Source organism: Palaemon carinicauda, chromosome 41 (genome assembly GCF_036898095.1).
Source record: "Palaemon carinicauda isolate YSFRI2023 chromosome 41, ASM3689809v2, whole genome shotgun sequence".
In the NCBI taxonomy this organism is placed as follows: Eukaryota; Metazoa; Arthropoda; class Malacostraca; order Decapoda; family Palaemonidae; genus Palaemon; species Palaemon carinicauda.
In genome coordinates, this window is record NC_090765.1 from 58,420,344 (window position 1) to 58,444,312 (window position 23,969).

Here is a 23,969-nt window from a genome sequence, read left to right on the forward strand (position 1 = left end):
CCATCTTCTGGTTCATTAGAAACATCAACAGACAAAACATCAAATTTATTTGATGTCATAACCTTAACGTTTCTAATGGAGGGTGGAGAGAGAGATGGAGGTCTCTCTCTTTTGCGATTAATAGATGGTGGGATTCGAGGTTTTTGCACCTTTCCCACAACAGGTGCATCAGGTAAGTTAGTCTTAAGTGGAACCTCCATCAGATCAGGCAAGGACATGGCCTGAGAGAGGTTTGTATTACTTTTTGTAATGGCGGCTGAAGGCTGTACAGCAATGGGCAATGACCTAGTGTTAATACACCGTGGTAAAGCCTCAGGAGGTGATAAGGTTACCTCGTTATTTGACATTTTGTCAGATAGTATACTTTTTTTTGAGCTATTGCCAGTGCTAGGTTGGTTTGATTTTAATGCCTTAGCATATGTATTTGATTTATTTAATAGTCTTTTGGCATGGGTCACACTTATGTGTTCTAAGTTTGATTTGTTGAGGGCAGCTTCCTCCAAGTTATATAGCTCGCAAATCTTGTCTGTGGATTTGTGATTCGAGCTGCAATTTAAACACCTGGCTCCAAGTGCACACTCTCCATGGTAAGATTTGGAGCAAATACCACACATCTTCTCATTTTTGCAAACTTTGGACGGGTGCCCAAATTTAAAACAATTAAAGCATTGCAATGGCTTCTGCTTGAAGGGTCTTACTTTAATCCTTTCGTTCTCGATAATAATATGAAAAGGTACATCAGCATCCTGGAACGTAAGGATTATCATTGATGTACCTGAGACTTTATGAACTTTCCAAACATTTAATGGACACATGGCCAGTATCTCCTCCTCTGTAAAATCATATAGGTCTCTGTTAAAAACTACGCCCCTTCCGTAGCTAAAATTTAGGTGGGGTTTGACATCTAACTTAATGTCATCATTATTTATTTTCATATTGGACAATATTACCGACTGTGTACTGGATTTGGCATGGATAAGGAAACTATTTTTTCCGAAACGAGATATATCGCCTGGTGCAATAGTTCCTACTTTTTTCTGAATCAATTTGCATATTTTAAAATAATTCCCTGTAACCCCCTTTGATTCAGCTATAAGCCACATCGGTGGTTTTGGATTTCTCTGGGAGGGCACGACTAAATCTGTGCATTTTTCCAACCAATCGGCAGGCCTGTACACATCTAAATCTTTTGGTACCTTATCGCAGAGAGCAGCCGCGACATTCAAGTTATTAATTTTAATATTATTCAAATTACTTATTGCACTAAATGCTTCGTCATAACTACTATAAGATATCCATGAATCCCAAGTTTCAGCTTCAAGTTTCATCCTTATTTCTTTTATGCATCCATAGCATTCAAATGCTTTACATAGATCATCATAATTTGTTTCTATTGAAATTTGTGTAACATGGAGGATTCGAAGTTTCCTCGTGTTACCCAAATTACTCGATTTAGAAATATCAGTAGAATGGTCCTTTCCCGTTCCGAGGTCATCAACAGAGCTATCCCTTATCACATTAGCAGAGGTCGTCAACAGTGCCGGGGGAGAGTCAGCGTATCCAGGGGATGGGGGTTCGTTCCTTAAAGAATCCATTATAGTAAAGAGAGGGAAAAGAGTTAGTTTGATGTACCTGCTCGAGAATGTTAGGCCATCACGCGTCGGAAAGGAAATTTGCACTCTCTACTATCGGCACAATGAGAGTATACTTCCCAGATGGTCCACTCCATACCCTACCCGAAGGATAGCATCAAAACAGATATAGAGGCACAGGTGTAAGCTGAACCCGCCTGTTAGGACTGAGACCAAGAAATTATGGAATCATCCTCCCCATATCTATAATGACGGGCTTCCGGCCAAAAGCCGAGAGTCCTACCCCAAGCATTGGATCCCCCTGGATTCCGAAGACCCAACACTTGAGAATAGTTCCGCCAAAAAGGTCCAAACCATCTTCGGGATGGCTGAAATCATCCAATACTCTCATATATAGCTTTGAATGCAAACACCTCCCAACCGCGATACCTCCTCCCACTCATCAAAGCAGGCAGCAATAAAGGATGTATGAACATCCCCGCCGGGGCTACAATGGATGTGAAAACATCCAAGCCATAGGAGAAAAGAAAAAAAAAAAAATAAATAAATAAATATATATGTACATAATATATACACACATATAATGAGGGAAATTTTTCTCAGAGTTTGGAAAGCAAGACTAAAGAAAGTTTGTGAAATTAGGATAAGGTTGAAGTAGTATTGAGAAAAAGAAAAAGGTAAAAGAGAGAAATTTAGATTCAAACTGGGGGAGCAATTTCCCCAAGTTCGAGAGCCCTCTTGCCCGTCACCAAGTTTCAGCACGGGAATTAAATGCCGTGCTGAAGCTTAATGACTTCATCAAGGCATTCTCTCATTAAGAGGGTTTCTCCAGTGAACAGCTAGGTGAAATTGAAGGGGTCGGAGGTGGAGTCTCCCTAACGCGATGAACTGGTCCAGTGATGAAAGCGTCCCTATCAGACTCATCCACTGTCTGACTGAACATCGGTCCTTCTTCAGCATGTTCTGGATGCATTCTTGGGCTTGACTGATTCTGGGGGCCGACGGAAAAGCCCGAAAAGCTTGACTCTGAATCTCCATTCCTAGGTACACTATAGTTTGGGATGGGACGAGTTGGGACTTTTCCATATTGACCAGGAGACCCAATTCCTTGGTCAGATCCAGAGTCCACTTTAGATTCTCCAGACAGCGACGACTTGACGAAGCTCTTAGAAGCCAGTCGTCCAAATAGAGGGAGGCTCTGATGTCTGCTAAATGCAGGAATTTGGCAATATTCCTCATCAGTTTCGTAAAAACAAGAGGTGCCGTGCTTAGGCCAAAGCACAGGGCTTGAAACTGGTATACAACCTTCCCGAAAACGAACCTTAGAAAAGGTTGGGAATCTGGGTGGATGGGGACGTGAAAGTAAGCGTCCTTTAGGTCTAACGAGACCATCCAGTCTTCCTTCCTGACCGATGCTAGAACCGACTTTGTCGTCTCCATGGCGAACGTCTGCTTTGTGACAAAGACATTCAGAGCACTGACGTCTAGCACCGGCCTCCACCCTCCTGTCTTTTTCGCCACTAAGAAGAGACGGTTGTAGAAGCCCGGGGATTGATGGTCCCGGACTTTGACTACCGCTCCCTTTTGTAGTAAGAGAGACACCTCTTGCTGCAAAGCTAGTCTCTTGTCCTCCTCTCTGTACCTGGGAGAGAGGTCGATGGGAGTTGTTGCTAGAGGGGGCTTGCACAAGAATGGAATCTTGTACCCCTCTCTGAGTAACTTCACAGATTGTGCGTCTGCGCCCCTGTTCTCCCAGGCCTGCCAGTAGTTCTTGAGCCTGGCTCCCACTGCTGTCTGAAGAAGGTGGCAGTCAGACTCTGCCTCTAAAGGACTTGGAACCCTTCTTCTTGCTCCCACGTTGACCTTCGGCACGAGCACCTCCTCTGCTGGAGGCTCTGCCACGAAAGGGCGGAATGAACCTTGACGCTGGAGTGTCCATCCTGGGTCTAGGCACGGAGGGCAAAGGGGAGGCTTTGCGTGCGGATGACGCAACCAGGTCATGAGTGTCTTTCTGGATCAAGGAGGCGGCAATCTCCTTGATCAACTCCTCAGGGAAGAGGCACTTCGAGAGAGGAGCAAACATAAGTTCCGACTTTTGACATGGGGTGACTCCAGCTGACAAGAAGAAGCAAAGGTGATCCCGCTTCTTGAGGACCCCGGACACGAAAGAAGCCGCAAGCTCACTAGAACCATCCCGTATAGCTTTGTCCATGCAGGACATAATGAGCATGGAAGTTTCCTTGTCAGAAGGGGAGGTCTTTCTGCTCAACGCTCCCAAACACCAGTCCAAAAAGTTAAAGACTTCGAATGCTCGAAATACTCCTTTCATTAGATGGTCCATATCCGAAGGAGTCCAACAAATCTTGGAGCGTCTCATGGCCAGCCTGCGGGGAGAGTCTACCAGACTTGAGAAGTCGCCCTGGGCAGAGGCAGGAACTCCCAAGCCGAGAACTTCTCCCGTGGCATACCAGACGCTAGATCTGGAAGCAAGCTTGGCCGGGGGAAACATGAAGGCTGTCTTCCCAAGCTGCTTTTTGGACTGCAACCAATCTCCCAGTACTCTTAAAGCTCTCTTGGACGAGCGAGCGAGTACGAGCTTCGTAAAGGCAGGTGCGGCTGACTGCATGCCTAAAGCGAACTCAGAGGGAGGCGAGCGTGGTGCTGCAGACACAAACTGATCAGGATATAAATCCTTGAACAGCGCAAGCACTTTCCTAAAGTCTAAGGAGGGAGGCGTGGTCTTGGGTTCGTCGATGTCCGTGTGTTGGTCGTCAAGATGTGCAGCGTCGTCATCATCAGAGAGTCCATCGTCTGAATGTTGAGGAGGAAGCGGCAAAGGAGTAGGTAAAAGCTGGTCGGCTGAGTCCGGCAGCACGGGTGCATGCGTGGCTGCACTGGACCCAACGTCATGGAACTGTTGGTCAGTCTGTGAACTGGCAACAACCATAGCTGTGTGGGGACGCAAGGCGTCTACTCCTGACTGCGGTCGAGTAGCGGAAACCACAGTGGGTTGCGGAGGTTGACGCACAGCGTCAAAACACGGCAACTTAACTCCACCCTCCTGTTGTTGTGGTAACACGCGAACGTCAACGGAGGGTTCCGTGCGTCGGTGAACGTCAACATGCGTCTGGCAGGGTCGACTGCGCATGGGTGGTGGAACTCTCACAGCTGGAGTGCGGGAGCAGGCAGCCTCAGCGTCTACTGGGCGCACAACCGTGGTTGGTTGTAGGCTAACGGGTGCAGCGTCAACCTTCTCCGCACGATACTCCTGCATGAAAGAAGCTAACTGAGTCTGCATAGACTGTAGCAAAGACCACTTAGGGTCTATAGCAGCAGGTGCGGCAACAGACGGTGTTACTGCCTGTTGCGGTACCACTTTGCCTCTCTTAGGAGGTGTGCAGTCGTCGGAAGACTGCAGCGAGTCCGAACTGACCCAGTGGCTACACCTGGGCCGTTGGACTTGCGCGGAAGGGACCTTGCGTTTAAGAGGCCGTGAGACCTTGGTCCATCGTTTCTGGCGTGAAACCTCTTCCGCAGACGAGGAATGAACGGGCTCACTCGTCTTCTTGTGGGTGGGGCGATCTAGGAAAGATACGTCCGAAACCACGGAGGGAACGTCTGTCCGCTGATTAAAGCCTGTCGAACCCTTTGGTCGTACGACATTGCTTCTCCCCTGGGCTTGGGAGCTTGCAAGAGGTCCCGGACTGGGAGGACGACAGGCACAAATAGACGCACCCTCATGCGTAACACTAACACTTTTCACTGCACTAACACTCACTTCACTTACCACTGCACTTTTACCCTTCAACTCCCTGACGTCAGCCATGAGTTGGTTGCGGTCACTTGCCAATGACTCGACTCTCTCACCCAGAGCCTGGATGGCACGCATCATATCTGCCATCGAAGGTTGATGAGTGCTAGAAGGGGGGTCGGGAGTAACCACTACAGGGGAAGGAATAGGTTGTGGGGCATGGGGAGAGGAAAAATCAACTGAGCGAGACGAACTCCTCCTGACTCTATCTCTCTCTAGCCTACGTGAATATTTCAGGAATTCTTGAAAATCGAATTCCGAAAGCCCAACGCATTCCTCACATCGATCTTCCAATTGACAGGTTTTACCCCGACAATTGGAACAAATGGTGTGCGGATCGATAGAGGCCTTCGGAAGACGCCTTGAACAGTCCCTAGCACTACACTTCCTGTATTTGGGGACTTGAGAAGGGTCAGACATCTTGAATTAGTCAAAGGGGGGATTCAAAATCTATCCAAGTCGTCAACAAATAATCCAAAATTCAATAAAAGAATGCAAGGAAGTATTGAAGATAACCTCTGCACAGCGAAAGCTAATAACCAGAAATGAATACTTCACCAAATAACGTGAAAATCAATCCAGAAAGCAACAGCGTATTTAGTAGGTCTTGCCAGTGGCACGACAGAGAGAAAATTGGTTCTGTGTTTACTGGGAGTACGTGAGTACCTGCTCGACAGATGGCGCTGTTGATGAACACCCCCTACCTGTATAGCGATCGCTGGCGTATTTTGTCCTTAGGTTTTTCTGTCGGGCAGCAGAGCTGACAGCTATATGATCACCGGCTAAGTTTAATATTGAAAAATAAAACATAATGATTTGAAAAAAAGAAAAAACAGAACTGAAGACCCTGACTAATTAAAATGTTTCATATAACCCGTTTAACTGTTACTTGCGGCTTGCATTATTATACACTTATAGATTAAATATATAAATTTATAATTCTATAATACTGTAGGTTGTTTCATCACAAACAAATTGCTTCCGGTTAGCCTATTTTGAGGAAGCAAAAAGGGGTTTTGACGAAGGAAAAATCTATTTCTGGGGAGAGACCTGTGACGGCCGGTGAAAAGGGTCCTTCTTTACACTTTTCTAATATAAATCTTCCAAATATACTAGAGAAAGAAAAAAGCATGGAATGCAGAGGTTACAACCCTCGCGCGAACACCTTGTTGGTGTCGTGTATTTAACAAGGGCGTGTGTAAACCACTATTCACAGGCTGTCTTCCATTTAGATAATCCCTTCATCAAAGGGGAGGGCCGTGACAGGCCCTAGAGAATACAGTTGGACTACTCCACCGACACCTACTACTCGCGCTCTCCAGGTCATCCTTCTGTTTTGGACTTGCCCGCTAAGTCGTTTTTATTTTGTTAGGTGTGTTTCGGAAGTGAATACAGTAATATCATTTCCCCAATATTATCTACAAAATTTTCCATCAACATTCTTCTAATACATACATTCACCCATTTCTAACATTATTTGCCTCATAAATACCTTTCTAATAGGTCCCAGCTTGGGTGAAGCAGGGGTTTGGGTGCTGATCACATGTATAGATGGTCAATTTCTAGGGCATTGTCACCCTCTCTTGTTTCTGTCATTCATGAACAGCCTTTACAAACCTTTAACAGTTTGGCCAAGGCACTAGCCACCCATTGAGATAATAAAGCAAGTTATTGGGTCCTTTGACTGACCAGATGGTACGACATTGGATCCCTCTCTGGTTATAGCTCAGTTTTCCTTTGCCTATATACACACTGAATAGTTTGGCATATTCTTTACACATTCTCCTCTTTCCTCTTATGCCTCACATGAGACATAACTGAAAAATTCTTCTTCACTCAAGGGGGTTAACTACTACAGTGTAATTGTTCAGTGTCTACTTTCCACTCGGTAAGCGTAGAAGAGACTCTTTAGCTATGTTTAGCTATGGCAAGCTGCTCTCTTAAGAGAGCACTCCAAAATCAAACCATTTTTCTCTACCCTCTGTACCATGGTCTTCCACTGTTTTGGGTTAAAGTTCTATTGCTTAAGGAACACTCAGGTACACTGTTCTATCTATTTATTTTCCTCAATGGGTTATTTTCCATTTAGGGTTGTAGCTTAACTAGTAATGATAATAATTTGGTAGCAGAACTTTGTCGGACACAGTAAGTTACAACAAATATACCCTGGCTTGATCCATTGTTTTTCTGATACCTTTAAGTCCCTTTAAGCTTCTCAAGTTTCTTGAATGGCAATATGTAAGAGAACTAAAGTCTGCAAATGGAGCGCAGATTGTACTGTAAAGCAGTATGCTACTAAAGCCAGGCTGCACAAACGGCACTGAGCTGATGCAATGCCACGAGCTACAGCAGCTCGTGATCTTGATCCATATAAACCTGATTCTGTTATTATGTATAGAGCTAGGGTCAACTGTCTAAGATTAAATGATAGGAAAAGGCATGAAGTAGAAGGAAGAGTAGAAGGTAAACTGTGAGGGGCAGAGACTGAAGACCCTACCCATTTCATTCTTAGCTGTCCTGAGCTCAGCGACGAGAGAAGGAAAATAATAGAACTGCAGCAGCCATACGAAGAGGAAAAGAAGGTATTAGGAAACATTCTGTTTAAGGAAGAAGGAATAGGGAAAAGAAAAGAATATACATATCAGATGTGGAACAAAAGAGAATGGCTAGCGTTCCCGACGCCTCGGCAGAACTATTTAAAAACTCGCGGCTAACGCAGATATGTCAGGTGTACACTAGCACCCTGGTGGACTACAGGTAGAACTACTCCCACTTCCTCAGATTTTTCTTGCCCCTTGGTCTCTAGAGGGGAGGAGGGTGGGATTATAACTTATATAACCAGCGGGTAAGTATGTTCAAAAACTTATTTTATTATGAAAATATAATTTTTAAACATAAAACTTACCCGCTGGTGATATAAGAATGGCTGATTGACACCCTTGGTGGCGGGTCCGAGACAGCAATTTGATTGAAAATTCACTTAATAGTTACACATAACTAATATAAGTGGTTTGTACCTGATAAGGCAACAGACTGCAATGGTTCTCTGCCTCATTCTGTCTGTTATCCTTAAAAGATCCAGCGGTCCACCCAGGGGGCTGAAGATCTCTAGGAGCTGTCAAACGGTGCCATATCCTATAACATGACAGGACCTCAACTAATACCCTTGTTCCGGGCGCTCTCAAGGAATAACATGACCACCTGACCAAATCATTAGATTGCGGAAGACTGTCGACCATTCTACACATACAACCTTAAAAACAACAAAGTTCCAAGAGAAAGAAAAGAGTATTAGGGATTAGGGGAACGTTGTGGTAGATCCTTCACCTACTACCGCATTCGCAGCCATGAATGGACCCAAAGTGTAGCAGTCCTCGTAAAGAGTCCGAACATGTTTTAAGTAATGGGATGCAAATACAGACTTACTTCTCCAAAAAGTCGCATCCATTATGCTTTGCAGAGAACGATTCTGTTTAAAAGCCACTGAAGTAGCCACTGCTCTTACTTCGTGAGCCTTCACCTTGAGCAGCCTAAGATCTGCCTCATTACACTGTGAATGAGCTTCTCTAATTTAAAGCCTTATAAAAAAGGAAAGAGCATTTTTTTGACATAGGTTGAGAGCGCCTCCGAGTTGCCTCTCAAGCTCCTTGCTCTTTCTAGATATATCCTTAAAGCTCTAACGGGACATAGCACTTTCTCTATCTCATCGCCCACTAAGTCATAAAGATAAGTAATTTCAAAAGATTTTGGCCACGGCCGAGAAGGAAGTTCATTCTTGGCCAGAAAACCCTGCTGCAAAGAACATATTGCTTTTCCGTTTCTGAATCCAATCTTTTTGCTGAAAGCATGGAGCTCACTGACCCTTTTGGCCGTTGCCAAGCTCACCAAGAAAAGGGTCTTCAAAGTCATATCTTTAAAAGTAGCAGAGTGCAGAGGCTCGAACCTGCCACTCACAAGGAATCTAAGTACCACATCCAAGTTCCAAGCTGGTGATACCTGATGACATCTCTTAGACGTTTCGAAAGACCTAAGTAGGTCTTGTAAATCTTTATTGTTGGAGAGATCCAGATTTCTATGTCTGAAAACAGTTGCCACCATACTTCTGTATCCTTTAATGGTCGAGACCGAGAAGTTATGCTTATTCCTCAGATCTAAAAGGAAGTCGGCAATCTGTGCTATAGAGGTATTGGACGAAGAAACCGAGTTAGCTCTACACTATTCTCTGAATACCTCCCATTTGGATTGATATACTCTAATGGTAGAGGTCCTCCTTGCTCTTGCAATAGCCTTGGCTGCCTCCTTCGAAAAGCCTCTAGATCTTGCGAGTCTTTCGATAGTTTGAAGGCAGTCAGACGTAGAGCTCGGAGGTTTTGGTGATTTCTTGCCAAATGGGGTTGTCTGAGAAGATCTGCTCTTAACGGGAGGCTTCTCGGCACGTCCACTACCCACTCCAGTATCTCCGGAAACCAGACTCTCGACGGCCAAAAAGGAGCAATTAGAGTCATTCTGGTCTCCTTGTGAGATTCGAACTTTTGCTCTACTTTGTATAGGATCTTGAAGGGTGGGAACGCATAAACATCCATGTGCGCCCAATCCAGCAGGAACGCGTCTATGTGAGCTGCCTCGGGATCCGGTACTGGAGAGCAATACGTTCCCAGTCTCTTTGTTTTGGAGGTTGTAAAGAGATCTATGAGAGGGTGACCCCATAATCGCCACAACTTCTTGCAAACCTCCAAATGCAGCATCCATTCCGTGGACAGAACTTGGTCCCTCCTGCTGAGCCTGTCCACACTCACATTCTTGGCTCCTTGAATGAATCGAGTCAATAAAAGAATCCTCCTTTCCTTTGCCCAGAGGAGTAGAGATTTCGCCAACTCGTACAGAGACTTCGAGTGGGTCCCCCCCTGCTTCGCTATGTACGCTAGGGCCGTGGTATTGTCCGAATTGACCTGTACCACCTTGTCCAGGACCAGGCCCTCGAATCTTTTGAGGGCTAAGTGCACTGCTAAGAGCTCCTTCTGATTGATATGAAGAGACTTCTGTTCTTTTGTCCAACACCCTGAGATCTCCCTTCTTCCCAATGTTGCTCCCCACCCCGAATTTGAGGCGTCTGAGAACATGAGGTCTGGGTTCCTCTGCTCCAACGATAGACCCTCGTTGAGTTTGTGAGCATTGCTCCACCATTGAAGATGTGATTTGATCGTATTCGTAACGGGAATACTCTCTTTGTCGAGACAGTCTCCCCTTTTCCAATGAGCATTGAGGTGGAATTGAAGGGGGCGCAGGTGCAACCTTACCAGAGATACAAACTTCTCTAGAGACAAGAGGGTTCCCAGAAGACTCATCCATTTCCTTACCGTAGTGACTTTTTTCTCCATAAAGGCTCCCAGCCTTAGAAGGGCTGACTGAACTCTTGCAGGCGACTGAAAAGCCCGAAAATCCATCCCCAAATAAAGGATCTTCTAGGATGGAGTCAACTGTGACTTCTTTGAACTCACTATAAGTCCCAATTCTTTTGTAAAATCCATGGTCAACTGAAGGTCCTTCAAACAGCGCTCGACCGTGGGAGCTCTTATCAACCAATCGTCCAAGTACAGGGAGGCTCTGATGCCTCTCGAGTGCTGCATGCTCGCCACATTCATCATTAATTTTGTAAAAACCAGAGGAGCTGTGCAGAGGCCAAAACATAAAGCTCGAAACTGGAAGACGCTTCCCCTGTATACGAACCTCAGATAACGTCTGCAGCTTGGATGTATCGGAACATGAAAATAAGCGTCCTGGAGGTCCAATGATACCATCCAGTCGCCTTTCCTCACTGCTACCAGCACAGTCTTCTGAGTCTCCATAGTGAATTTCGAGTTCTGGACGTAGCGGTTGAGGGCCCTCACATCCAGAACCGGTCTCCATTCCCCTGAACTCTTGAGAACTAGGAACAAGCGGTTGTAAAACCCTGGAGACTCCAAATCGTGTACCCTTTCTACCGCTCTCTTTTTTAGTAGAAGCGACACTTGCAAGTGCATGGCCTGCCTCTTCGGTCCTCTCTTGTACTTGGGTGAAAGATCCACCGGATCTGCGACTAAAGGAGGCTTTAATACAAATGGAATTTTGTATCCTTCCTTTAGAAGACGTACCGACCAAGGATCCGCTCCCTTCTTCTCCCAGGCCTGCCAGTTGTTGTTCAGCCTGGCTCCCACTGCTTGAAGGGGAGAGCCGTCAGACCCTGCCCCGGCTTGGCTTGGCTCCTCTTTTCCTTTGCTTCCTTGCCTCTGGCTTGAAAGTACTTCTCCCTGTAGATTTACGCCGAAAGGGCTGAGCAGAATGAGAATATGACGCCCCTTCCTTAGTTCTACGAGAAGAGAAGGACGTAGATAAAACCTTACTGGCTGTTTTAGTAACCAAATCCTGAATAGCCTTCTGAGTCAGATTTGCAGCCACTTCCTTAACTAAATCCTGCGGAAATAGAGCCAAAGACATGGGCGCAAAAAGCAACTCCGATCTCTGACATGGAGTGACACCCGCAGAGAGGAAAGAACATAGAGTGGCTCTTTTCTTTGTAACTCCTGCAGTAAACAAAGTGGCCAGCTCATTAGAACCATCCCTGACTGCTCTGTCCATACAAAACATAAGTGTCAAACAGGGCTTCCTTGGAGGGTGAACCCTGCAGCCCTAAGGAAGCCCAAAGCTGCAACAAATCATTATTAGACATAAAATCCTCCTCCGGGGGAGGAAGGGCAGCTGCCTCGCTATGGGAGGCAACTACCTCTCCCTCACCCCGGGATCGGTCGACAGCACAGCAGTCTACACTACCACTCGCCGGCCGCTCGGATGAGACCGCTCGAGGGGGAGTTTCGGAGGAGAAAAGGGCAACGGAAGAAGAAGTCCTGGAATTTTCTCTCTTCAGAGAAGCCTCTGAAGGAAAAAGATCCCTTTTGGCCTTCTTCTTACGGCGCCAGGCAAACCTCTCCCACTGGGAGGTAGGCCACTCCCTACATTCAATACATACATTACCACTATCACACCGTAGGCCCCTACAGTGAGGACACAAGGTGTGGGGATCAGTGTCGACCGCCGACATAAAGGTCCCACAAGGGCGGCCGGGAAGTCCAGGGCAAGTACGCATTATCAATAAAGGCCAACTTCAATCACACTGCGAAAGAGAAAAAGCAAAAAGACATAAAGGCTCCCAGCCTTAGAAGGGCTGACTGAACTCTTGCAGGCGACTGAAAAGCCCGAAAATCCATCCCCAAATAAAGGATCTTCTGGGATGGAGTCAACTGTGACTTCTTTGAACTCACTAGAAGTCCCAATTCTTTTGTCAAATCCATGGTCAACTGAAGGTCCTTCAAACAGCGCTCGACCGTGGGAGCTCTTATCAACCAATCGTCCAAGTACAGGGAGGCTCTGATGCCTCTCGAGTGCTGCATGCTCGCCACATTCATCATTAATTATGTAAAAACTAGAGGAGCTGTGCAGAGGCCAAAACATAAAGCTCGAAACTGGAAGACGCTTCCCCTGTATACGAACCTCAGATAACGTCTGCAGCTTGGATGTATCGGAACATGAAAATAAGCGTCCTGGAGGTCCAATGATACCATCCAGTCGACTTTCCTCACTGCTGCCAGCACAGTCTTCTGAGTCTCCATAGTGAATTTCGAGTTCTGGACGTAGCGGTTGAGGGCCCTCACATCCAGAACCGGTCTCCATTCCCCTGAACTTTTGAGAACTAGGAACAAGCGGTTGTAAAACCCTGGAGACTCCAAATCGTGTACCCTTTCTACCGCTCTCTTTTTTAGTAGAAGCGACACTTGCAAGTGCATGGCCTGCCTCTTCGGTCCTCTCTTGTACTTGGGTGAAAGATCCACCGGATCTGCGACTAAAGGAGGCTTTAATACAAATGGAATTTTGTATCCTTCCTTTAGAAGACGTACCGACCAAGGATCCGCTCCCTTCTTCTCCCAGGCCTGCCAGTTGTTGTTCAGCCTGGCTCCCACTGCTTGAAGGGGAGAGCCGTCAGACCCTGCCCCGGCTTGGCTTGGCTCCTCTTTTCCTTTGCTTCCTTGCCTCTGGCTTGAAAGTACTTCTCCCTGTAGATTTACGCCGAAAGGGCTGAGCAGAATGAGAATATGACGCCCCTTCCTTAGTTCTACGAGAAGAGAAGATAGGTAAAACCTTACTGGCTGTTTTAGTAACCAAATCCTGAATAGCATTCTGAGTCAGATTTGCAGCCACTTCCTTAACTAAATCCTGCGGAAATAGAGCCAAAGACATGGGCGCAAAAAGCAACTCCGATCTCTGACATGGAGTGACACCCGCAGAGAGGAAAGAACATAGAGTGGCTCTTTTCTTTGTAACTCCTGCAGTAAACAAAGTGGCCAGCTCATTAGAACCATCCCTGACTGCTCTGTCCATACAAAACATAAGTGTCAAACAGGGCTTCCTTGGAGGGTGAACCCTGCAGCCCTAAGGAAGCCCAAAGCTGCAACAAATCATTATTAGACATAAAATCCTCCTCCGGGGGAGGAAGGGCAGCTGCCTCGCTATGGGAGGCAACTACCTCTCCCTCACCCCGGGATCGGTCGACAGCACAGCAGTCTACGCTACCACTCGCCGGCCGCTCGGATGAGACCGCTCGAGGGGGAGCTTCGGAGGAGGAAAGGGCAACGGAAGAAGAAGTCCTGGAATTTTCTCTCTTCAGAGAAGCCTCTGAAGGAAAAAGATCCCTTTTGGCCTTCTTCTTACGGCGCCAGGCAAACCTCTCCCACTGGGAGGTAGGCCACTCCCTACATTCAATACATACATTACCACTATCACACCGTAGGCCCCTACAGTGAGGACACAAGGTGTGGGGATCAGTGTCGACCGCCGACATAAAGGTCCCACAAGGGCGGCCGGGAAGTCCAGGGCAAGTACGCATTATCAATAAAGGCCAACTTCAATCACACTGCGAAAGAGAAAAAGCAAAAAGACATAAAGGCTCCCAGCCTTAGAAGGGCTGACTGAACTCTTGCAGGCGACTGAAAAGCCCGAAAATCCATCCCCAAATAAAGGATCTTCTGGGATGGAGTCAACTGTGACTTCTTTGAACTCACTAGAGTCCCAATTCTTTTGTCAAATCCATGGTCAACTGAAGGTCCTTCAAACAGCGCTCGACCGTGGGAGCTCTTATCAACCAATCGTCCAAGTACAGGGAGGCTCTGATGCCTCTCGAGTGCTGCATGCTCGCCACATTCATCATTAATTATGTAAAAACCAGAGGAGCTGTGCAGAGGCCAAAACATAAAGCTCGAAACTGGAAGACGCTTCCCCTGTATACGAACCTCAGATAACGTCTGCAGCTTGGATGTATCGGAACATGAAAATAAGCGTCCTGGAGGTCCAATGATACCATCCAGTCGCCTTTCCTCACTGCTACCAGCACAGTCTTCTGAGTCTCCATAGTGAATTTCGAGTTCTGGACGTAGCGGTTGAGGGCCCTCACATCCAGAACCGGTCTCCATTCCCCTGAACTTTTGAGAACTAGGAACAAGCGGTTGTAAAACCCTGGAGACTCCAAATCGTGTACCCTTTCTACCGCTCTCTTTTTTAGTAGAAGCGACACTTGCAAGTGCATGGCCTGCCTCTTCGGTCCTCTCTTGTACTTGGGTGAAAGATCCACAGGATCTGCGACTAAAGGAGGCTTTAATACAAATGGAATTTTGTATCCTTCCTTTAGAAGACGTACCGACCAAGGATCCGCTCCCTTCTTCTCCCAGGCCTGCCAGTTGTTGTTCAGCCTGGCTCCCACTGCTTGAAGGGGAGAGCCGTCAGACCCTGCCCCGGCTTGGCTTGGCTCCTCTTTTCCTTTGCTTCCTTGCCTCTGGCTTGAAAGTACTTCTCCCTGTAGATTTACGCCGAAAGGGCTGAGCAGAATGAGAATATGACGCCCCTTCCTTAGTTCTACGAGAAGAGAAGGACGTAGGTAAAACCTTACTGGCTGTTTTAGTAACCAAATCCTGAATAGCCTTCTGAGTCAGATTTGCAGCCACTTCCTTAACCAAATCCTGCAGAAATAGAGCCAAAGACATGGGCGCAAAAAGCAACTCCGATCTCTGACATGGAGTGACACCCGCAGAGAGGAAAGAACATAGAGTAGCTCTTTTCATTGTAACTCCTACAGTAAACAAAGTGGCCAGCTCATTAGAACCATCCCTGACTGCTCTGTCCATACAAAACATAAGTGTCAAACAGGGCTTCCTTGGAGGGTGAACCCTGCAGCCCTAAGGAAGCCCAAAGCTGCAACAAATCATTATTAGACATAAAATCCTCCTCCGGGGGAGGAAGGGCAGCTGCCTCGCTATGGGAGGCAACTACCTCTCCCTCACCCCGGGATCGGTCGACAGCACAGCAGTCTACGCTACCACTCGCCGGCCGCTCGGATGAGACCGCTCGAGGGGGAGCTTCGGAGGAGGAAAGGGCAACGGAAGAAGAAGTCCAGGAATTTTCTCTCTTCAGAGAAGCCTCTGAAGGAAAAAGATCCCTTTTGGCCTTCTTCTTACGGCGCAAGGCAAACCTCTCCCACTGGGAGGTAGGCCACTCCCTACATTCAATACATACATTACCACTATCACACCGTAGGCCCCTACAGTGAGGACACAAGGTGTGGGGATCAGTGTCGACCGCCGACATAAAGGTCCCACAAGGGCGGCCGGGAAGTCCAGGGCAAGTACGCATTATCAATAGAGGCCAACTTCAATCACACTGCAAAAGAGAAAAAGCAAAAAGACAGATTAGTTATGACAGTCAAAGCAAGGGAGAGCACAGACAGGTCTATTCTCTTCCCGAGCCAAAAGTAAAGTGACCCTTTCACTAGTGTGTGAGGGGGGGGGGGTAAGCTAGCTACCCCTCCCTACCCCCGCTAACTAGCGGCGGGGTAGTAAACCCTCGTTAAAACTTTTATGGCTCGTCATTCAGCTACGCCGAAGTAATTATCCCATGTAAATAACGTGGTTTGTATTTCTGTTACGGAACAAACTTGACCCGAAATTAAACCCAAATGATTGCACTTAGTAATAAAGTTAACAATAGGGTGAGCTATGAGCCCAAACAAATTGAGTTTCCAAAAACAAACCATGACAGCCTCTGGACATGATTACTGCTCTGTAATACAATCAATATACCGTAAACTTAATAACATCAGATATTCAATTTAGTAAACTCACATTAATACTGAAACCTGTAGAATTTATTCTTAAATAAATTGGGTTATGGACATTACCCAGCCCTGGGACTTGGAATATTATTCAGCAAAATATCTTTAAATCTTAACTTTATTCTTGTGAAATCTGAATACAGTACTGTACTAAGAATGCTGTAAATTGATTTGACGAGAAACTCTCTCTCCAGAGGGACCAATGCAGATTGAAATGTTTGAGAAGAGCAATTGTGGAAATGAAAGTGAAACCAAATATTTAGATATTTTAATCAAGATTCTCCTCTCATGGACAATCCAATGAAACTTATATAACCTAAACTAATCACTAAGACCATAAAAGAGATTACATTAACCAAATCACAAAATCCTTAAAAAATAATGATACTTCTCTACCTTATTACTATACTTATATTCAACAAACAAACAAAAAGATATCTCCATACAATAGTAGTTCTAAATAATTGCATCACTTCATATTCCAATACAAGTAGACTGGATTTTGATTCTTCCTTCCTGCTAACATTCATAACTTCACTACAGTACAAGAAGCAGGTAGAATCATCCAGTATTATTTTCAAAAAGAGAAAATGTCACCAACATTGTTTCAAAAGGCTTAATGCTGTATACCATTCTCTAAGCTTTATTTAGGCTGTGACCAAGCCAATCAACTACTGAGCAGACATTTCCAAGTTCAAACTTAGTACAAAAGATTTTTCTGTTGACAATGTTTCATTTCCTGGTTTTTATAATGCTTATTCATTAAACATTGTTATCTATCTTAAAATAATCTCCTTTTTCTCTCATATAGTTTATTCTTTACATTCCTATTTCTTCAATGCACCAGACTGTCAACTTTTTGGTCCCTTGGGCTAGTGGCAATTTGCTTTTGCACCTTGGCTTCTAATAGTAATAATTATGCTGATATGACAAATTTGGAAATCATTTGTATTTTTCCCAACTATAAAAACCTGGAGCTCATTACAGCAGAGATGCGTTTTGGCAACAGCTGGAACTAGCTGTGAAACTTTTAGCTACTTAGCAAAGGGAGAGCAAGAGTTGGACCAACCATTCTGCTCACACCACCACTTGTAACTGAAAGTCACTGTGCAATTGCGGCAGAACTTCCTGGGAGAAGGTGATAGTGGGACCAGTAGGTGTTAAGAGCTCCAGGATTTTATACATAGGGAAAATGCAAATTTTTTCCAAATTTGTCATTTATTACTGCACTACATACAAACCCTAATGATATTTACAGTGGAGACTCACCGTTAGGTGGGTGTAAGTCCAAAAAACTAACTGGCTAGTGCCTGACCTAGGGGGCTACTCTGTGCTTCGCACCTCGTAGACTCTGAGAGCTAACGGCCTGGGCAATCGTGCGAAGGGGTAAGAACTCTCATCAATAATCTTTGCTGTTTGTTCTCCTTTATTCCAGATCACAATTTCAGACTTTATAGCACCTCCTTCTATGATGATTCTTGAGGAAACCTTCAGAGCAAAATGCTTCACCACAGTCCGTGCACATGAATGGTTTTTCTTCAACGTGAGTTCTTAAACGTTTATCGAGTCTCTGTTTTAAAATTATATGTTTTGCCACATTCATGACACTGGAATAGATCTCTCATGTGATTTCTTATGTTTAGTGAGATAGTTTTTCAAAGTAAAGAATTCGCTACAGACATCACACTTGTATGGCTTCTCTCTCGTGTGAATTCTTAAATGTCTAGTGAGATGTGATTGTCTGATAAATGTTTTGCCACAGACATCACAATTGTATGGCCTCTCTCCCGTGTGAATTCTTAAATGTCTAGTGAGATTTGATTGTCTAATAAATGTTTTGCCACAGACATCGCAATTGTATGGCTTCTCTCCTGTGTGAATTCTTAAATGTGCAGTGAGAGTTGATTTCCTAATAAATGTTTTTCTACAGATATTACATTTGTATGGCCTTTCTCCCATGTGAATTCTTAAATGTTCAGTGAGAGTTGATTTCCTAATAAATGTTTTGCTACAGACATTACATTTGTATGGCCTCTCTCCCATGTGAAGTCTTAAATGTAGAGTGAGATATGGTTTGCAAGTAAATGTTTTGCTACAGACATTGCACTTGTAAGGCTTCTCTCCCATGTGAGTTCTTAAATGTTCAGTGAGAGTTGATTTTCTAGTAAATGTTTTACTACAGACATCGCACATGTATGGCTCCCCTCCCATGTGAATTGTTAAATGTAGAGTGAGACTTTGTTTCTGGGTAAATGTTTTGCTACAGGCATTGCATTAGTATGGCTTCTCTCCCGTGTGAATTCTTAAATGTAGAGTGAGACTTTGTTTCAGGGTAAATGTTTTGCTACAGACATTGCATTTGTATGGCTTCTCTCCCGTGTGAATTCTTAAATGTACAGTGAGAGTTTGTTTCAGGGTAAATGTTTTGCTACAGACATTGCACTTGTATGGCTTCTCTCCTGTGTGAAGTCTTACATGTATAGTGAGCTTTGATTTTGTAATAAATGTTTTGCTACAGACATTACATTTGTATGGCCTCTCTCCCATGTGAATTCTTAAATGTTCAGTGAGATTTTGTTTCTGGGTAAATGTTTTGCTACAGACATTGCATTTGTATGGCTTCTCTCCCGTGTGAATTCTTAAATGTACAGTGAGACTTTGTTTCTTTGTAAATGTTTTGCTACAGACATTGCACTTGTATGGCTTCTCTCCTGTGTGAAGTCTTACATGTATAGTGAGCTTTGATTTTGTAATAAATGTTTTGCTACAGACATTACATTTGTATGGCCTCTCTCCCGTGTGAATTCTTAAATGTTCAGTGAGACTTCGTTTCTGGGTAAATGTTTTGCTACAGACATTGCACTTGTATGGCTTCTCTCCCGTGTGAATTCTTAAATGTTCAGTGAGACTTTGTTTCTTTGTAAATGTTTTGCTACAGACATTGCACTTGTATGGCTTCTCTCCTGTGTGAAGTCTTACATGTATAGTGAGCTTTGCTTTTGTAATAAATGTTTTGCTACAGACATTACATTTGTATGGCCTCTCTCCCGTGTGAATTCTTAAATGTTCAGTGAGACTTCGTTTCTGGGTAAATGTTTTGCTACAGACATTGCACTTGTATGGCTTCTCTCCCGTGTGAAGTCTTACATGTATAGTGAGCTTTGATTTTGTAATAAATGTTTTGCTACAGACATTACATTTGTATGGCCTCTCTCCCATGTGAATTCTTAAATGTTCAGTGAGACTTTGTTTCTGGGTAAATGTTTTGCTACAGACATTGCACTTGTATGGCTTCTCTCCCGTGTGAAGTCTTACATGTATAGTGAGCTTTGATTTTGTAATAAATGTTTTGCTACAGACATTACATTTGTATGGCCTCTCTCCCGTGTGAATTCTTAAATGTTCAGTGAGAGTTGATTTTGTAGTAAATGTTTTGCTACAGACATTGCACTTGTATGACTTCTCTCCCGTGTGAATTCTTAAATGTACTGTAAGAGATAATTTATTAAAAAACGTTTTCCCACATTCACTGCATGTGCATCGCTTTCTAGCTAGAGCATTGGAGTTAACATTACCAGAGATACTTTTTTTTTTCTGCTTCTCATTTATTTGATTCACCTCTTGATTCAAAACATCTTTCTGTAATAATTCTCTTCCACTGATTACACATGAAAGTCTTCCCTTTTCTTTTCCTTTATCCTCTTCCTTAACTGTCCTTAAATAAGTGTCTACACTTTCCTCATTATCGACATCCCCTTTCCAATTTACTGAACCGTTTTCACTCACTGATGCATCGTACTTGTAGGAATTTTTCAAGTTGCTTTCACTAGAATCAAATATTTCTGGCTCTACTTTGACTTCCATTTTTGGGTCCAAGAAAAGAGCGCCATCATTAAAGAGAGCAACACTGCCTGAGGTATCATTATTTCCTGGATCGATTGCAGGTGAAAATAGATCTTCAATTTCACTTTTCATTGAAAATTCAAAAGGTGCTTCAGAATTCATCATCCTCTCCCTATCACAAGATGACAAACCCCTTAATATTATATTCAATAGACTTCAAAGAGGAAATTAACACTAAACTTCCTATTCTCAGACATCATACTGTACAACAAAAACATCCAACATGACCCTTTCTTTTCCCGTCTTACGTCTTTTGCATATAACTTCAGTAGCTTACAAGCTTTAGCAGCAAGAGGTGGATGATTCCTTCCTTTGAGATGAAAAGTCTGAAATAATAGAAAACTACAATCAGCTGGAGAAGACCACAATGAAAATAGGACAAATGTTTAGATAGTTTGTATTTTTCCTAACTATACAGTACAAACCTTAGCTATTTAATAGGGGAATTACTTTCGGCGTAGCTGAAATGACGAGCCATTAATTTCTCACGAGGGTTAACTACCCTCCCCGCTACTAAGCGGCGGGTAAGGAGGGTAGCTTGCTACAGAACCGCCGTCAGAGGAGCTGGAAAGGAGGTCGGACGCACTACGCTGGGGAACCAGGTATCTAGGCCATCTTCCATCCGTAACGGGGACCTACCTGGCGTTTTCGGGAGCTTCCACCCGAAGGGCTCCCCTACCGTCGAGTATAATCTCTCCTGGACGCTATCAGCAGCTGAATTCCCTGAAACACAGGCCCAAGACGCGGGCGAAGAGACAGGCACAGCGTTACTCCACATGGGGTCATCGGAGGAGACGTGCCCCCCAATCACAAGGGCAGAATCTCCAAAAGCCCCAGACACAGCACTATCAGGCCCCCCACTAGCCTGTGATGGCCCAGCAACCCCCACATCATGTAAATTAGACACTTGGGGAAGCGCCCTCGGCACTTTCCCCGCAACGGACTTACCTCGTCCCCTACCCTGGGTAGGGGAAGAAGAGACAGAAGCCCCGTCAGACCGTCCACCTGGCGACGGTAATGGCGAAGAGATGCTTGACTTCCTGGGAGATCGTTCAGATGATTTCTTCTTCTTTGTGCTATAACGCACCCACTGGATTTCATTCCAGCTAACACACTCCGAGCACGTATCCGTCGGCGAACACACACTGCCTCTACAGGAAGAACAAAGGGAATGCGGGTCCACCTCCTGCTTGGAAAGGAACGCTCCACACGACTTCCCGGCTCTAGGCCCAGGACAATGGCGGGTCTGCTCCATCACAACACAACCACAAGACACAGGCACGAAGGGAATGAATAAGGAAATCACTTGGGAAACACAAGGGAAACAAGTGAACACGCGAGAACACAAGGGAAATGCACAGAGATACCACGCAGTAACCACGTGGGACACACGAGTCGGGACACAAAGGGTCGCAAGAGAATGAGAGCGGCGTGATGGTATCACGACGCGACCAAAGAACTTACTAATGAGCGAGACCCAAGCTAACGCCGACCTAGCTCAGGACTACCCTCAGGGCACGTTCTCCTTACTCCTGGGTCAGTCCCCACAGGAAACGGAAGTAGGGTAGACTACACAAAACTCTGGTCGGTTGAGAAGAGATTTCAGGTAACTCCTAAGAAAGTAGTTCGAGGTAAGTCTCTGTGTTGGAACAAAAAGCATTTAAAACTATAATCACGAGTCTTATAAAAGTCAGGAGAAAAACAAAATGTATAATAGTTCTAAAAGTATTGATAAAAACATATGCATTTAAAACGTTAAGAACATAAAAAAACCCTATTATTAGAACGTTAAAAGTATTGATAGAAATATAAGTTGTTAAAACATGGAAAACCATAAAACATCATAAAAATCTTTAAAGCTCAAAGGTAAAATTAAACTAACACATAAAACATTTTTAAATATAGATATAAATATAAGTAACTAAAATATTAAATGTTAGATATAACATAAAGATCAAATACTAGGAAACACAAGGGAGCATGGTTTACCTGAAGAGGTTTGAGGTCAGCTATGCAGAGAACCCAGGATGCTGCTTTCCCCAAGAGAGGGGAGGATGAAGAAAGAAGTAAGGGCCAGACATACTTTTTCCTTCATGCAGACTAAGACCGGGTAACAATGCCCTCAACCTTCTGCTACCTGTCCATTAAGGAGCCTGAGGTTAGACCAGCTGTTGTGCAGCCACCACAGGGCCGATAGAGAACGTATCGAGGCTCCTGTGGGTCACGTCCTGCAGGTAGTGGGCTGTGAATGTCGTCTGACGCTTCCAGACCCCAGCTTGTAACACCTGCATCACAGAGAAGTTTCCCTTGAAGGCCAGGGACGTAGCTATGCCCCTGACATCGTGTGCCCTAGGGCGACGTGACGGAGGAGGGTCTTGACTCAAGGTATGATGAATGACCCTTCGGATTCATGCCAAGATGGTGTTTTTGGTGACCCTCCTCTTCGTTCTTCCCGTGCTCACAAACAGAGCTTGCATGCGGGGACGGACTGCAGCTGTTCTCTTCAGATAATGCCTCAGACTCCTTACTGGGCATAGTAGCAGATGGTCTGGGTCATCTGTTACAGAACGGAGACTCGTAACCCTGAAGGAGTCAAACCGTCGGTCCGGCACTCCAGGGTTCTGATTCTTAGCAACAAACTCAGGGACGAAGCTGAACGTTACCTCCCCCCATCCCCTTGAATGGGCAACGTCGTATGAGAGACCATGAAGCTCACTGACACGCTTGGCCGAAGCCAAAGCGAGCAAGAACACCGTCTTCCAAGTCAGGTGTTGATCAGATTGTCGGCGAGCACATTCCTCTTGCCTGGAATGAAGCGAGCCGCAAATGATATCGAGTGGACTTCGGACCATCTCAGGATCTCTACTGCAAGATGGGACAGCTGTTCCGAAAAGGTACCTCCCTGCTTATTGATGTAAGCCACCACCGTGGTGTTGTCGCTCATCACCACCACGGAGAGGCCCGCCAGGACTTGGTGGAACTTTTGAAGGGCCAGGAAGACGGCCTTCATCTCCAGCAGGTTTATGTGAAGGTATTTTTCAGATTCTCACCACAGGCCTGAGGCCCTGTGGTTCAGAACGTGGGCCCCCCATCCCTTGTTTGATGCGTCCGAAAACAGCATCAAATCCGGGGTAGAGACGAGAAGATCCACTCCCTTTCGCAGGTTCTCGTCTGCCACCCACCACCTGAGGTCCGATCGTTTCGCAGATCCCATGGGGATTAGGATGTCCGGGGAGTCGAGTCCTTGACTCCACCAAGACTTCAGTCGCCACTGAAGGGATCTCATCCTGAGGCGACTGTTGGGGACGAGACAGGTCAGAGAGGAGAGGTGGCCGAGGAGACGAAGCCATGACTGGGCTGGGAGTTCTTCTCGATTGAGGAAAGGTTTCGCAACCTTCCTCAGCCTTGCTATCCTTTCGCCTGATGGGAAGGCTTTGTGGAGATTGGTGTCTATGATCATGCCTAGATATACCAG

The 23,969-nt window shown here is 45.3% G+C and overlaps 1 protein-coding gene across 1 annotated transcript in view; it reads right to left on the reverse strand.

Moving 5' to 3' along the window:
• Positions 1 to 23,969, reverse strand: part of LOC137632440 (zinc finger protein 845-like) — a 399,727-nt gene that overhangs the window by 343,073 nt on the left and 32,685 nt on the right. The window contains exons 3-4 of the mRNA XM_068364371.1: positions 18,869 to 20,820; positions 17,933 to 18,835 (exon numbers count right to left, since the gene is read on the reverse strand). Of these exons, the coding sequence (XP_068220472.1) occupies positions 18,191 to 18,835; positions 18,869 to 20,599 (2,376 nt within the window). The 5' untranslated portion in view covers positions 20,600 to 20,820 and the 3' untranslated portion in view covers positions 17,933 to 18,190. The remainder of the gene's footprint in view (positions 1 to 17,932; positions 18,836 to 18,868; positions 20,821 to 23,969) is intronic.